The 14,778-nt window shown below is 58.8% G+C and overlaps 2 protein-coding genes across 4 annotated transcripts in view; both read left to right on the top strand.

Annotated features, from left to right (window-relative positions):
- Window positions 1-712: 712 nt before the first annotated feature.
- Window positions 713-11,426, top strand: LOC121086408 (lysosomal alpha-glucosidase-like). The gene is given in 21 exon segments (XM_040590131.1): window positions 713-793; window positions 1,994-2,332; window positions 2,334-2,532; window positions 2,730-2,875; window positions 3,783-3,948; window positions 4,443-4,539; window positions 5,519-5,638; window positions 5,879-5,997; window positions 6,070-6,201; window positions 6,983-7,093; window positions 7,914-8,027; window positions 8,191-8,275; window positions 8,640-8,757; window positions 9,127-9,260; window positions 9,382-9,533; window positions 9,768-9,916; window positions 10,007-10,148; window positions 10,328-10,426; window positions 10,536-10,700; window positions 10,781-10,927; window positions 11,131-11,426. Coding segments are annotated over 21 exon segments (2,820 nt in total). The 5' UTR covers window positions 713-770; the 3' UTR covers window positions 11,194-11,426.
- A 491-nt stretch (window positions 11,427-11,917) lies between these two features.
- INTS1 (integrator complex subunit 1) overlaps window positions 11,918-14,778 on the top strand; it is a 29,153-nt gene continuing 26,292 nt past the window's right edge. For all 3 annotated transcript variants that reach the window (XM_040591229.1, XM_040591230.1, XM_040591228.1), the window contains exons 1-5: window positions 11,918-12,039; window positions 12,167-12,457; window positions 13,017-13,213; window positions 13,397-13,534; window positions 14,277-14,436. In XM_040591229.1, the coding sequence (XP_040447163.1) occupies window positions 11,982-12,039; window positions 12,167-12,457; window positions 13,017-13,213; window positions 13,397-13,534; window positions 14,277-14,436 (844 nt within the window). In that variant the 5' untranslated portion in view covers window positions 11,918-11,981. The remainder of the gene's footprint in view (window positions 12,040-12,166; window positions 12,458-13,016; window positions 13,214-13,396; window positions 13,535-14,276; window positions 14,437-14,778) is intronic.

The raw sequence follows: 14,778 nt of genomic DNA, 5'->3' as shown, positions 1-14,778 counted from the left end.
CTGGCTGTATTGTGCTGTTCGCAACAGCTCTTACTTTTTGTTTTCATTCCCCGGGGAAAGCAACTCCGCTCCAAAGGTCTGTTGTCCTTTGCTGCTGACCTTTAGACTGCAGTGGCCTTCGACAGTAAACAATGAGCAGCTCTCCCAAGTCCCCCAAGAGTGGGGAAGCCTGGCCAGGGAGTGTGCAATTATATGCACTCGTTAACCAGATGAACAGGAGTGCATTGGAGAAAGGACCTCTGGTGAAAACCTGGATGGAAAAAAGGGGCTTCGTTTTGGGAAGTGTGGGGTTTTGTGGGTCTAGCCCACCCACCATGTGCTCAGAACACATCTGGCATCACCATTCCCCAAAGCCACGGTGCAGGATTCAGCACAGGCAGCTTTGTCACGCTGCTTTAGGTACAGTGCTCTCACCCTAAAAGCCGAGTAGAAGCATTAATACTCCAGGCTTTGAGACCCTGTATGCATCCAGGCTGGGGAACATCTAAAAAATAATCTCCCATATTCTCCACCTTTGAACAGCATTGAGCATAGATACATATATTAAAAAAAAAATAATACATAAAGACAAAGCACACAAACCAGAGGAGCGAGTAGCTGGGAAGTTGCCGGAGAGGCATGTGTGCAGGCGCTGCTACTAGAGAGGAGCGGTAGGAGCGGGGCGCCTTGTAGGGTGTTTACGGTGGAGCAGGCAGAGCTGCAGCAGCTGGGAGCCCTGCCTGCCTGCTGTCTGCTGCCCGCCTGCCTGCTGCCCGCTGCCCGCAGCCACAATGTCAAGAGGAGACACGTGTATGTAAGCGCCTGGCATGGCCGGAGCGGGGCCCAGGCAGGCCAGGCAGGGGGGTCCTGGGGCACTGTGCCTCCCCGTGCTGGGCTGGGGACCCCCCGGCTGCAGGCACTGGCTGTCCCCCCAGTGAATGCTACTGCATCACGGGGCAGCCTGGCATGAGCATGAGTGCATGGGCTGGTGGCATGCCGAGGTCCCTGGGGTTTGCATGCTGGGTGCGACGGTGCTCACTGGCCATGGTGGGTGGGTGCTGGCACCCCAAAGGCACCCACGCGTGGGTGAGTGAGCGGCGATTGCATAAGGCTGAGGTGCTGTGTGGGGCAGGCGCTGCGCCCAGGGTGGCTTCGGAGCCAGGCCCTGGCAGTTTGAGCCGTTTTGGTGCCGGAGCTGGGGAGGGGCTGCCGGGGAATAAAATCTGCTTTTGGAGGAGAGACGTTTTGCTGAGCTTTTGCAGATTGCAGGGCGGAGATGGGTGGGGTCCAGGTGCCTATGGTTTGGGCAGGAGATGGAAAGAAGAAAGTTGTGTCTCTTATTTAAGGTGTTGAGATTGCTCCCTGGGCTCAGCAGGAATGTGGGGGTCTTCTTTCCTTCCAGTTCAGGAGATGTTTGCCTGAGAGTTTGTGAAAATCAGATTTTATCAGTGGGAAGCAAAGACTGACGGTGCATTCCCTGCCATCCCTCATCCAGCTCTCCCCAGGGCTAAAACCTCTGACTCAGGGCTTTGGGCGACAGCAGAGGATGCTCGGAGCAGAGGATGCTCAGTACCTGGGAGCCGCAACTCCCAGCACTACAGCTCTGTTCCCGTGGGCAGAGGGAGCTCGGTTTTGCCTGCAGCTTCCAGAAATGCTGCAGCCTGTAAATTCAGACCAGGGAAAAACTCACCGAGGGGCCACTTTGGCACCCCCCAAGAGCAGGTGGGGTCCAGGCAGGTGGCACTTTGTCTCTTGGGGCTGGCGGAGAGTCCTGTGGCAGCACCTCCCCGCACTCCAGCAGGGTCAGGACCACCCGCCCCTGGCAAAGCCACCCTTTGCTGAGTTTGCCACATGCATCTTAGCTGAGGGCACCGACATCGAGGTGCTGGGTGCCAAGGTGGGCAGGCTCTGTCTGCACTGTGGGCGTCGGGAATGGGGAAGCCGTCCTCGAGGCTTGGGTGAGCTCCTCCTCTCTAGCTCCTTCACACTTGCCTCCATCTCTCCCTCACTCCAGTGCCAGGACAATGAAGTCGTACCAGAAGCTGACGACAACAGTGCCGCAGCCAGCAGCATGTCAGGTGGAGGAGGAAGGGGCTGCCTCAACACCCACCGGCCGTGGGAAGCTGGCCCCGTGGTGGGTGGGCAGCGGGCTGCTGGTGGCTGCTGTGCTGCTGAGCACCATCACGGTCTGGGTGCTACGGCAAGTATCAGGGGGCTGGCCCAGACCCACACTGCCCCCCAAATGTCTCCTGGTGCCTGAAAACCACCGCTTTGACTGCTACCCAGAGCGGCATGTCGTGGTGACCCAGGAGCTCTGCGAAAGCCGGGGGTGCTGCTTCATGGAGACCCCCCCCGTCGGCAGGGGGCAAGCGGGGAGTGCCCTGGTGCTTCTACCCCCCTGACTTCCCCAGCTACACCCTGGAGAGCCTCAACCAGACAGCGCTGGGCATGGTGGGGTTGCTGGTGCGGAGGGAGAAGGCTTATTACCCCCAGGACATCGGGATGCTGAGGCTGGACGTGGAGTTTCAGACAGACACGCGGCTGCACATCAAGGTGAGCTTCACGCTGGCTGCCCTTCAGAGCTTGGGACTGCGCTTCTGTACCCTCCATCCCATAGGTAACCGTCCCCTGCTCAGACCAAGTCTGGAAGGTGCTGTGCTCCAGGCATGGTTGTATGTGGTCAAGAGCATCTCCAACCCTTTGCCCTCTTTCTTTGCTGGTCTTTAAAGTGCATTTTCTCCCTTTTGCAGATAACTGATGCGACCAATCCACGGTATGAGGTTCCCCTAGAGGTTCCCCAAACGATGAAGAGGGCAGAAAACCCCATCTACAGTCTGGACTTCTCCTGGGACCCCTTTGGGGTGCTGCTGCGGCGCAAGGCGACAGGGACAGTGCTGTAAGAACCCACCTCCTCCGCATCCCACAGCAGGTGGGGGGAAGTTCATCCCACCCTAGGCAGGCTCCAGCACGCTTCCTGGAGGTTTTTCCTAGGAAAAACCACACTGCAGGATCTCCAGCCAATAATTGCTCTTCATCTTTCCAGTGCTTGCTGTGGTCATGTCAGGGCTGGGTGGGACCTGGGGAGCATCTCTCCAAAAACCTCCCAGTGCCCTAATTCCTCTCCGGTCCAAAAACAGACAAGCATTGTGCAGGTCCCCAGCACATCACCAATAAGCCACCTGGTGGCTTGGGGAAAGGGCCACTGAAGGGTTGTGGCTTTGCGTGTCTCGCCTGCTTTTGGATTTCCCTGGTTGTCCAAGCTATAGGGACACCCACATCTCCAGGCTTTTTGTGGAAAAGGACTGCGGGTGGCTTTGCTGTGCTGCTCTCAGTTGCTTCCATGGCTTTGCCTACACTAAGCTGTTGGTGAGCACCAACGGCTTGCTGAGGTATGGCCAGGGTGTTCTGGGATCCTCTTCTTTCCTCCCCCTTCCCTTTTGCTGGTGCCTGTTCTCTGTCCTTTACTTGGGAGCTGCTTATCAGCAACAACAGGCTGAGAAACCCCACCACCATATTGCCTTGGTGGTTAATAATAACCTGGGTGGAAACCTCTGGTGTCAAAAGAAAGGCTGTGCTGTGCTGGGTCAGGCTTGTTTGGGCTCAGGCTGTGCCTCACATCCAGCCAGACTCAAATTTGCTGTCTGGGCCACGATGTTGGGGCTGGATGTGGGGTGGGACATACGCTGCTGTGCTGGCCCTGGGGATGTTTCAAGAGGGAAGGGATCAATTGTTGATTGGCAAATGGATCCCATTAGATCCCAACATCCCCTCTTGACCTCTCTCCCTCGGTATCACCCTGACAGGCTCAACACCACCGTGGCCCCCTTGATCTTTGCTAACCAGTTTCTCCAGATATCCACATCGCTCCCGTCCAAGTTCCTCTATGGGCTGGGGGAGCACCGTGGCACCTTCCTGCACAGCCTGGACTGGAACACCCTCACACTGTGGGCCCGTGACGTCGCTCCCACGGTACCATCTCCCCCCTCCCCGTGGGGGTGCAGGGGGCGAGGACCGGGGTGCATGGGACAAGCCCTGGGAAAACATGGCAAGGGGGTGGGCGGCAGCACTGGGAGAGGCAGGGGCTGGTCAAGGCTAATAGGCAGGTATGTGCTGGGAGGATTTCAGAGCAATTGCAAAAGGCTTTTGGCACTCTGAGGGCCCTGAGTGTTTTCTGCTCCACCCTGTCACTAGTGCAACAGGTTGTGGCAAGGCAGGAGGTTTCCCCCTTGCCCAGCCCAGCTCTGGAGCAGCCCCTGAGCTGTGAAAAAGAAGCAGCCTCCCATGGCATTCAGCACCAGCTCCAAAACCATCCTCATCCCTCACCTTGTCCTCCACAAGGGGTGACAGATGCGTGGTTGGGTGGTGGCAGCAGATGCACAGAGTTGTTTTTTTACCCCCAGTGATGTGGGGCTCTCCCACTTTGCCTGGGGGCTGCTCTGTCACCCGGCACATCCTCTTTGCAGGAATCGTTCAACCTGTACGGTGCTCATCCCTTCTACCTGCTGATGGAGGAGGGCGGAGATGCTCATGGGGTTTTCCTCCTCAACAGCAATGCAATAGGTAGGTGTCCCAGGGGACCCCAGGCCAGTTTGTCCTGGAGGAGGACCCGGCAGGAGGGGATGGATGGGAGCTGCGGGAGCGGCCAGATCAGGAACTTGGGGTGAGAGGAAGCCGTAAAAGGGAAAGATGTGGTTTGATGGCTCCGTTATTGAGCATAGCCATCTGTTTCCTGGCTACGGCAAGGCTCTTTAGCAACTGCTGAGCAGTTTAACCACATGCCCAGCTGCTGAGTTGCCTTCATAAAAGCAAGTCCCTTGTGTGCGGGTCTCTGCCCATTCCCCCTCGACCCGAAACGCCCTTGCCCCCAGGTCCAGTGGCGTGGCACGGCTGGGGCACAGCTGGGGATGCCGTCAGCCATGCTCTTCCCAGCTGTGTTGCGCCAGCTGCAGCTGTGGGATCTGGCCGTGTGTGCCAGCTGATAACGCAGCAGCTCCCGTGGGCTCCTGCCGTGTTGGGGACGGCACCAGCGACCACCCGTCCCTCCCAGCAGCCACCGCTTGCAGCCAGCTGGGACGATGCTGCACATGGCAGGACTCCCGGAGCTCCAGCTGCGCTCGGCTTTATTGCAGCCATGCTCCAAGGAGGAGCTCGTGGGAGATGCAACCACCTGAGCTGAAGCTTGAGGGCTTAATCGTCTGAAAAGCCCTTCCCAGGAAAGCCCACATGCTCACTTGTACAAGTAGCTCTTGATTCACTCAGGAGGGGATTTTGGGGAAGGACGTGAAGGGGAGTCCTGCATGTGCTTGGTCTTTACATGGAAGCTGGGAGAATGGCGCAGCTTTGGGCTTAACGAGCAAATTTTTAAGATAGAGAGCTCTCTCCCCACACAAGCCAGTGATCTCCCAGTCATATGATTTCTTAGTTCCCCTGCCAGAAGCTGAGCATTGCCTGTGGTGCTGCCTGGTCCCCCACGTGGGGGTCCAGGTCTGGGGGGTGCTCCCCAATGGTCACTGTCTTTTTCTATCCCCCCACCTGCAAGAGGTGGCCCTGCAGCCTGCTCCGGGCCTGACCTGGAGGACCATTGGGGGGGTCCTGGATTTTTACATCTTCCTGGGGCCTGATCCCAACATGGTCATCCAGCAATACCAGCAGGTGATAGGTAAGTGCCCGCACCCCAGCATGGCCATCCATCTTCTCCATGCCCTTATCTCTGTCTCACCCCAGCTTCACCACTGTCCCCAGCCCTTCCAGCTGGAGAGGGGTCAGCAGCCCCTAGCCATCCCCTCCCCAGCCCACCCAGCACATCAGGGGTCAGCCTTTCGCCACCCTCCCCTTCCCATCCTTTTGAGATGCTGCTGTCATCTCGGGTCACCCTGTCTGTGCTCCCACTCTCCCACAGGTTTCCCAGCCATGCCACCCCTCTGGGCACTCAGCTTCCACCTCTGCCGCTGGGGCTATGGATCCAGCAATGAGACCTGGGAGATTGTAAGAGCCATGAGGAACTACCGGATCCCCCAGGTAACCAGTCAGACCTGTGGAGTGGGGGGGTGTCCAAGGCCTGTTACCCATCCCTGAGCCTCTGTCCCACAGGATGTGCAGTGGAATGACATCGATTACATGGATGGGTACCGGGACTTTACCTTCGATCCCCAGAAATTTGCCTCCCTCCCCTCGCTGGTAGAAGACCTCCACAAACATGGGCAGCGCTATGTTATGATCTTGGTACTCCCCCTCCTTTCCCCCTGTGCTGTCTTTGCTGCAGAGCTGGGATGTAAGACGGAAACATAAGGGATGCTCTTGGACCTAGCCAATCATCCCTGGTCCTGGGGATTTGTATCCAGGGCTGTGCCTCAGTGCTGGGCGGGCAGCTGTAAACTGCCACTGGAAATCCCCCTAATGCAGGGACCACAGAGACATGGGCTAGGTTCTGGTGCTGTGTTCCTGTCTGCTGTGGGAGTACAAGGATGCTCCTGTCCCCTGTGGGTGAAAGAACTGGAGGAACTGTGAGTCAGGCTGTTTAACTCGTGGGTCCTCAGCTTGGGTGCCCTCACAACCCCACGAGTGCTGGATTCTCGTGACCCAGCTGTGATCTCCCTTCTTCCCTCCACAAGGAAAGGGGGTGTGGGTTCTGCTTGCTGTGGGTGGTGGGGATGAGGGGGTGCTGGGGAGGGAAAGATCGAGCTCCCTCCCCATTGAACTCCCTGCTGTAGCCCAAGCCCGTCTGTGACCTGACGTTTCTTGCATAAGTGCAAGATTGCTTTTATTTGTCCCCCACCTCCCCAAAACACCCTAACGGGTCCTGGGGACTTGCAGAAGTGGCATTTCAGAAAACATGCCTGGAAGTGCTGAAGCAAGTTTCTGTTCCCCATGGGGAAAACAGCCACCGTGTGTGGGCTCTGGCTGACCCTGTCTGGGTTGTCCTCTTCTCTGAATCACACTGGCCGGCCAGGGGGAAGGGGCCACGGTCTGCCAGGAACAGTGCTAACCTCTGCTCCGTCCCCAGGATCCAGGCATCAGCAGCACCAACCCTCACGGCTCCTACTGGCCTTTTGACGAAGGCTTGAGACGGGGCTTGTTCCTCAACACCACCCAAGGGCAGCCACTCATCGGGCAGGTGAGGAGCTCCAGGGGAAATCCCAGCCCCGTGGGTCGTGCCATCGCAGGGTTGGGATTTCATCCCTCGCGCTGGAGGGAAAGCCAAGTGGCCGAAGGGCCTCTCCGGGATGATTGCTAGAGCCTGGTTCAGCCCTCGGCCTCGCGTGTCACCTCCTGGTGTCTCCACCGGCCCCGGGAGCCAGCCCCTGCCCCAGCAGAGGAGCCCGTGGAAGTCATATGAGCTTTACAGAGTTGGCAGCGCTGCCCAAGCCTGGTCATCTGATTTCTCTCCCTTCCCGTTCCTGGGGCGAGGTGAGGCTGTCCGCAACGGACACGCGCCTCTGGATCTGCTCCGCAGTGCTCCCCTTCCAGCGTGTCCCCCCCCCACCATTTGCTCCCACCAGCTCTCCTTCGCTGTCTGTGAGGAGGAGGCTTTTAATGTAGCCTGAAAACATGGAGAAAAATGAATCAGCTAAAATTCCTGAAGTGAGGCAAAGTGTGGAGAAATCACAGCTCTTTCCTGACGTGCCCTGGGCTAGGTGGTATCAGGGCTTGTGCAAGCAGAGGCAGAGCAGCCACTCCATCAGCTGCCACTGCCCACCCAGCCAGGTGGGAGTCCCCAGCATCCCGATGCTCCCGGACACCATGGAGGCAGGAGGGATGCTGTACATGCAGCATCCAGGACTGGAAGTGGTTGGCCTGGGTTTACTTTCTGGTTTATTGCTTGTTGCACCCCTGGCCCTCCAGCATGCTCACACCCCTGTGGCACCCTGTTCCCCATGGGGGTCCCCCACAGATCACCCGCTTGCTGAACCCCTGGTTTTGTGGTGTCCCCGCAGGTCTGGCCCGGCTTCACTGCATTTGCAGACTTCTCCAACCCAGACACGCACCAGTGGTGGCTGGAGAACCTGCAGCGCTTCCATGCCCACGTGCCCTTTGATGGGCTCTGGATCGTAAGTCCCTCCTTGCCCCCGGCTCACTCCCTACCAGCAGCTCGGCTTATGCTGGTGTGTGTCCTGGCAGGACCGTCTCTCCCTCAAATACAGCTTTTCCAGGTCTATCCACTGATCCCCCAAACCTCCCCCTTGAAGTTGCTTTACAATTTCCTCTGCTTAGGACATGAATGAGCCATCCAACTTCATGGATGGGTCTGAAGACGGCTGCCCCCCAGGAGAGCTGGACAGCCCACCCTACACACCGGGTAAGGAGGGAGATGAAATACAAGGCTGTGCTGGTAGGTACCATGTGCTTTGAGACCGCTGGCAACCAAGTGTGATGGGGGAAACCCATTTTTAAGAGACAGCGTGTCTCCATTTTACACCCTGAATGCCTCCATCCCTACTTAGGTGTGCTGGTGTCCATGCCCAAGCCTTGTATGCTTGTCGGGGCTATGTCAGAGTGCAGGATGGGACCTTCTGCATGAGCTTTTGCTGCTGTGTTGGCAGCAATGGCTGGCTCCTGTGTGTGGGAGGGCTGACCCAGAGCCAGCAAGCATCTGGGCGGGGGTCTACATCCCCTGCACACACACCCCCCCATGTGCCAACGGGGGCTCTCCTTCCTGGCAGCCGTGCTGGGTGATTCCCTCTCTGCAAAGACGGTGTGTGCCTCAGCGAAGCAGAAAGCCTCAGTGCACTACAACCTCCACAACCTCTACGGGCTGATGGAAGCCAAAGCCACAGCAAGGTACCCAAGCATCCTGCTTCCTGCCGGCCTGGGGATGGGATGGGACAAAATCCTGCTGCTGCTCAGGGCTGTGTAGGGAAAGGATGGGAATTTGAGTGCCCGACCTGAAGGAGAGATGCCCTGGCTGCTCACAACCTCTGGGATGGGAATAACGTGGAAGAGGAGGGGGGAGCTGACACCGCTGTGGGAGGGATGGGGGGGTGAGGCCAGTCCCAGTGCTGAGCCTTTGCTGTACCGCTTGGGCTGACCCTCCGGCCCCGCAGGGCTGCCATGGGGCTGGACCTCTCCCTCCATCCTTGTGAGATAAGGTGTGAACTCCTGGGGGGCTGCTCTCACCTCCTGCCCCCAGCTCTCCCCATTGTTTTCCAGCGCTCTGATCCAGATCCGGGGGAAGCGCCCCTTTGTCATCTCCCGCTCCACCTTCCCCAGCCAGGGCCAGTACTCGGGGCACTGGCTGGGTGACAACCGGAGCCAGTGGAAGGACATGTATTACTCCATCCCAGGTGGGTGGCACAGGCTGCCCGCAGACACCCCTGCCACCAGCACCCCCAGTTCCATCGAGCTTTCTGCTTGTTTGGAGACACGTCCAAACTCCTGTGCCCTGCTGACCGTCCCTGCCCTCAGGGATGCTGAGCTTCAGCCTCTTCGGCATCCCGCTGGTTGGGGCGGACATCTGCGGCTTCTCCGGCAGCACCTCGGAGGAGCTGTGCACCCGCTGGATGCAGCTCGGTGCCTTCTACCCCTTCGCTCGCAACCACAACACCCAGAACGAGCAGGTCGAGGGCAGCATGCCCAGTGGGAAGCATCCCAGGGGTGGGATGCGGGATATAGGCTGTGGGATGTGGGATATCGGATGGGGGAAGCGGGATGAGGGAAGCAGGATGGGGGATGGCGGGATTGAGGATGTGGAATGTGGGATGAGGGAAGCAGGATGCAGGAGGTCAGGGGCAGTGGGGATGCCTGGTGGGGTTGGGGATGGGGTGCCTGCTGACTCCCCACATTGCCCCCAGGCCCAGGACCCAACAGCATTCAGCCCCGCAGCAAGGACGGCCATGAAGGATGTGCTGCTGACCCGCTACTCCCTCCTGCCCTTCCTCTACACTCTTTTCCACCGTGCCCACCTGCAAGGGGACACTGTCGCCCGGCCCTTGTTCTTTGAGTAAGAGCATCCCCGCTGGGAGCTGGGGAGATGCTTAGGCTGGATGACAGAGAGGTGGCTGATCCGAGCGGTGTCTCCATCCCACCACAGGTTCCCCCAGGATGTGGCCACCTTGGGACTGGACAGGCAGTTCCTGTGGGGCCAGAGCCTGCTGGTGACGCCAGTGCTGGAGCCCGGGGTGGACTCGGTCACAGGCTACTTCCCCCGAGGCGTATGGTACGACTTCTACACGGTGAGGAGCACTGTGGTGCTCAGCCGGGTTCTGACGGTCCCTGCTTGGGTGGGAAGCCACGGCTGAGCCCAGCAAGCCCCGGTGGAGGAAGGGGTGGGGGTGGCTGCTCCCCAAACCCATGCCCAGGCTACCCGCCATGCCCCCGCCCCCCTCACGCCCATGTCTTGCCACCTGCCCAGGGCTCCTCGGTGAACAGCAGCGGGGAGACGCTGAAGATGTCAGCCCCCCTGGAACACCTCAACCTGCATGTCCGGGAGGGTGCCATCCTGCCCACCCAGGTGAGCACCCTCCCGTCACCTCCCCAGGGGCCATCCCCCAGCACCTCAGCCTCTGGACCCCCATCCTGGCTGCTTGCAACCCTACAGCACCAGTGTCTTTGAACCCCAGAAACCAGGGACCACCAGTGAGGTGACCCGAGGGAACCCCATGCGCCTCATCGTGGCTTTGTCCTCAAGTGCCACCGCCTGGGGGGACCTCTTCTGGGATGATGGCGAGAGCCTGGACACCTTCGAGCAGGGCAGCTACTCCTACCTGGTGTTTAATGTCACGCAGGTGGGACACGGTGGGGAGGGCAGGGCTGGAGTGTCCTGTGGCACCTGGCCACCTTGTGCTCATGGCGTCACCTCCTGCAGAACATCTTCACCTCCACCGTCCTCCATGCCAGCACTGAGGCTACTGAGGTCACCATTGGCACACTGAGCATCTTTGGGGTGCGGCAGCCACCCAGCAAGGTCCTCCTGAACGGCCAGGAGAGGCCCTTCTCCTACCTGGACAACCAGGTACAGCCCCGCCTCGGGGTGCCTGGACCTGGCGGTCCCCATCCTGGGGGTCTCCACCCCTCCTTCCCCAGCCGTAAGGATCACAGGGCTGGTGGCCAATGCGGTGGGTAAGGGACGCTGGGGTTGAGGGGGGCAGGGGAAGGGATGCCCCACACGTCCCCCGCTGAGGCCATACCCCCAACATGTCTCCTCTCTTCCCCCAGGTTCTCACCGTGACCGACCTCGGCCTCAGCCTCAGCCGGGGCTTCTCCCTGCGGTGGCTGTGATGGGCTGCGGGCCCCCCCGCCACGCTGAGACCACCTGCCCGGGAGAGGCTCGGGGCTCCCCCCACAGAGGGGAGGGCATCGGCGCTGTCACCAGGGGCTGTCACCTGCCACTGCGCAGCCCCCCTCCAGCACGGCTGGGGACTGGGAGGGGGCTGGCCCCACGGGTGCCCCCCGGGTGGGCGGTACGGGCGGAGGTGTGGGGGCCGCTGCAATAAAGGCACATGGAGAGCTTGTCCTGGGAGCATGCCATGGGGCTGGGGGGGCGGGGGGCAGCCAGCTGCGGCGGGGCCCCCCTGGTTTTCGTCCCTGAGCTCAGTCCTCCCGATTCCATCCCCCCAGTCCCAGCTGCTCACCCCACCCCAGCCCCCCTAAGCTCCAGCCCCCCACCCCTCCCCTTCCCGCTCGGATCCCAGATCCCCCACCAGCAGTGCCAACCAGTCCCAGCCTCCGTCCCCCGCCCCGGTCGCGGTCCCTTTCCGCCCCCAGCCTCCCCCGGGAGCCCCCCAGCCCCCGCCCTACCCGCACCCTTATCTCCCCCTTCCCCCGACCCGGGGGTGCAGTCACACCGCCAGCCCGCTGGGGGGCGCCACTGCCCGCAACCGCCCTGCTGCCACTAGGCGGCGCTGTCCGGCGGGGTGGGAGGGGCCGCCCGGCGGCGGGTGGGCGCGCGCCCTACGCTGTCACTTCGGGGGCGGGGCGCGGCGAGGGACTTCCGCTTCCGGGTGGCGGCGGCACGTCGTCCTAGGCGGCGGCGGCGGCGGCGGTGGCGGTCTGTGCTCGGCGGCACCATGAACCGGCCGAAGGCGGCCGCCGTGCGGCGGCCCAGCGCCGTGCCCAAGCCCTCCGGTGAGTCCTGGCGGGCTGCGGCCGCCTTGCCCGTGGAGGGGGACCGGGGCTGGGGCTGGGCGGGAGGGGACCTCCGCTGGCCGCGGGCGGGCCGGTGCTGTCACGTCTGCCCCCTGTCTCCTTGCAGCGCACCCGCCGCCCGGAGACTTCATCGCGCTGGGCTCCAAGGGGCAGAGCGGCGAGGGCAAAGCTGCCGTCACCCTGCTGAAGCCCGCGCCCCCCGGGCTGCCCTCCGAGCGCAAGCGGGACGCGGCCGCCGCCCTGGCGGGTCCGGCGGGGCTCACCGGCTTGACCAAGCGCCCCAAGCTCTCCTCCACGCCCCCCCTCAGCGCCCTGGGCCGCCTGGCAGAGGCGGCCGTGGCGGAGAAACGAGCCATTTCGCCGTCCATCAAGGAGCCGTCTGTCATCCCTATCGAAGGTGAGGCCTCCCGGTGCTTCTGCCCTGACCGGCGGGCGAGGACACAAACCTCAGTTTACCTTTTCTAGAGCTTCGGCCCAGGAGCCGGTCCTGAGGCCCGCACCCACGTTTACATGCTGTCCTTAAGGTTTCCTGTGCTGGGCGTAGGGCTGAAGTCAGTTGTCTCCTCCGTGGTTGGCGTTGGGTTGTGTTCGTCCTGTTTGATAGCTGTTTAATAGCAGCATCCGAAAGACTCCCTGCGGAAGTCTTTTGAGTCTGAATTGTGGTATTTTATTCGTATATTTCTTGAACAGATCTGAACGCTGCTTGCTTTTTGAATTGTCGTTCCGTTTTCTGGTGTTTGATATGTTTGCAGAGAAGCAAGCTGAATAACAGTCAAGGGGCATTGTCAGGTGTGAAACAGAACTTTTAATAGCAGCTGGGTAGGGAAAAGCCATTGCAGGGGTTAAGGGTGAGCTGGTCCATGCCTTGCTTTCCTGGTGACTGGCCCTGCCAGCATCCTGGGGCAGGTTGTTTTGCATGAGGGTAAATACTGATGCCTGTGTGTTGATGATTGCAGTTGTCCCCACGGTGCTGCTGGATGAAATTGAGGCAGCAGAGGCAGAAGGCAATGATGACCGTATTGAGGGGGTGCTGTGTGGTGCTGTGAAGCAGCTGAAAATGAACAGAGCCAAACCTGATACCACACTCTACCTGAGCCTCATGTACCTGGCAAAAATCAAACCAAACATATTTGCCACTGAAGGGGTTATCGAGGTGAGTGCTGTGCTGTGCTGGGACTACTGGGCTTACTGATGTATCATTGCTGCCAGCTTGTGAGCATAGCTGCAGTTTCTCTGTGGCAAGCTACTGCAATTCGTGTTTCTTTTTCTAAAGCTTTTCTGTATGCTTTCTTGCTAGATGGCTTGCTTATTTTATTTTTTGTGGATGATATTGCAGGCATTGTGCAGCCTACTCCGAAGAGACGCCTCCATCAATTTCAAAGCCAAAGGGAATAGCCTCGTGTCTGTCTTGGCCTGCAACCTTCTCATGGCGGCTTACGAAGAGGATGAAAATTGGCCAGAGATATTTGTCAAGGTTGTTGAACTAAGGGTGCTTGTGCTGGACTGAGGCAGTGGTGGGCAGACTGGGTAAAACCAGCCAGGGGTGGGAAAAATGCATTTTGGGGTAGGATAGCAGCACAGGATTTATTCCCGCTTTCGGTGAAGGGGGGTATCCAGTGGCCTGTTGCCAAGTGTGGGGAATGCAGCTGGGGAAGGCAGAAGTTGGAGACAGGGCGCATGCTGTATTTACAAGGGAGAAAATCAGAAATTATTTTTTTTAAGGAAAATCTCCACTGGTTGTTGAAATGTTGCGGCCTCCTTTGCCTTTTGTTGCCTTATCTCTGCTCTTTTCCAAGATGCCTTTGACAATCTGTATTGATACAACTGTTCCAGAGAGTTCTTACTTTCCAGTTTGCCCGTAGGGATTAAAAGAGCCCATTAATTAAAAAAGGCTGATCTTTTAAAAGACCAGCTTCCATATTTTGGTGGTAGATGTTGTAAAATGTTTGCTAAAGCTAAATCAGCTTTGTTGCTTGAAAGGGTCGGTGCCCAGTAGAGCCTAGGATGCAATGGTGTGTTTGTTTTTTTTTTTCTCTTATGTGACTTGCCTGCAGTCATCTGATGTGTTTTTCATCTGTGCAATGGTTATGCTAGTTTCCTACTTTGCAGCTATATATTGAAAATAAATAAAACCTGGGGAAGCTCACAAATACTGCTTTGATCAATCAGTTAAAAAAAAAAAAAGGCTTGAGCATGGTTTGTGTTCTCTTGTGCAGGTTTACATTGAGGACTCCCTTGGGGAGCGCATCTGGGTGGACAGCCCTCACTGCAAGACATTTGTGGATAACATCCAAACAGCTTTTAACACAAAGATGCCTCCTAAGAGCATGCTCTTGCATGGAGAAGTTGGACGTAGCGGAGGTGACCTTAGTGCTGGTAAGGAGATGTTTGGGAAGCAGGAACAAAGGGGTAGGGAGAGGATGGAGCCTGCTGAGCTTATTCACTGGTGAGAATAGTTACTGGGTGGAGTCACATAGCCGAGACTTTGAGTTCAGGTATTGCTTTTCATCTGGGGATCTTTAATTTCTAGGGGACGTTTGAGGGCAGGCAGTGAAAGAGGCTTGGAGAATGTGCCTGTATGTGATACAGTGTGAGGAAGCAACTAGTTGTGACTTCCTGCAGTGTTGCTGAGGGGGATCCTTGAAAGAAGCTAAATGTGTAAGTGTGTGAGTGGGAGAACTCTAGAAAGGAGCTGTCTGATGAAGCATGCTGTGTGCT

This window comes from Falco naumanni, chromosome 4 (genome assembly GCF_017639655.2).
Source record: "Falco naumanni isolate bFalNau1 chromosome 4, bFalNau1.pat, whole genome shotgun sequence".
Taxonomy (NCBI): Eukaryota; Metazoa; Chordata; class Aves; order Falconiformes; family Falconidae; genus Falco; species Falco naumanni.
This window is presented reverse-complemented; position numbering and strand designations above follow the sequence as displayed.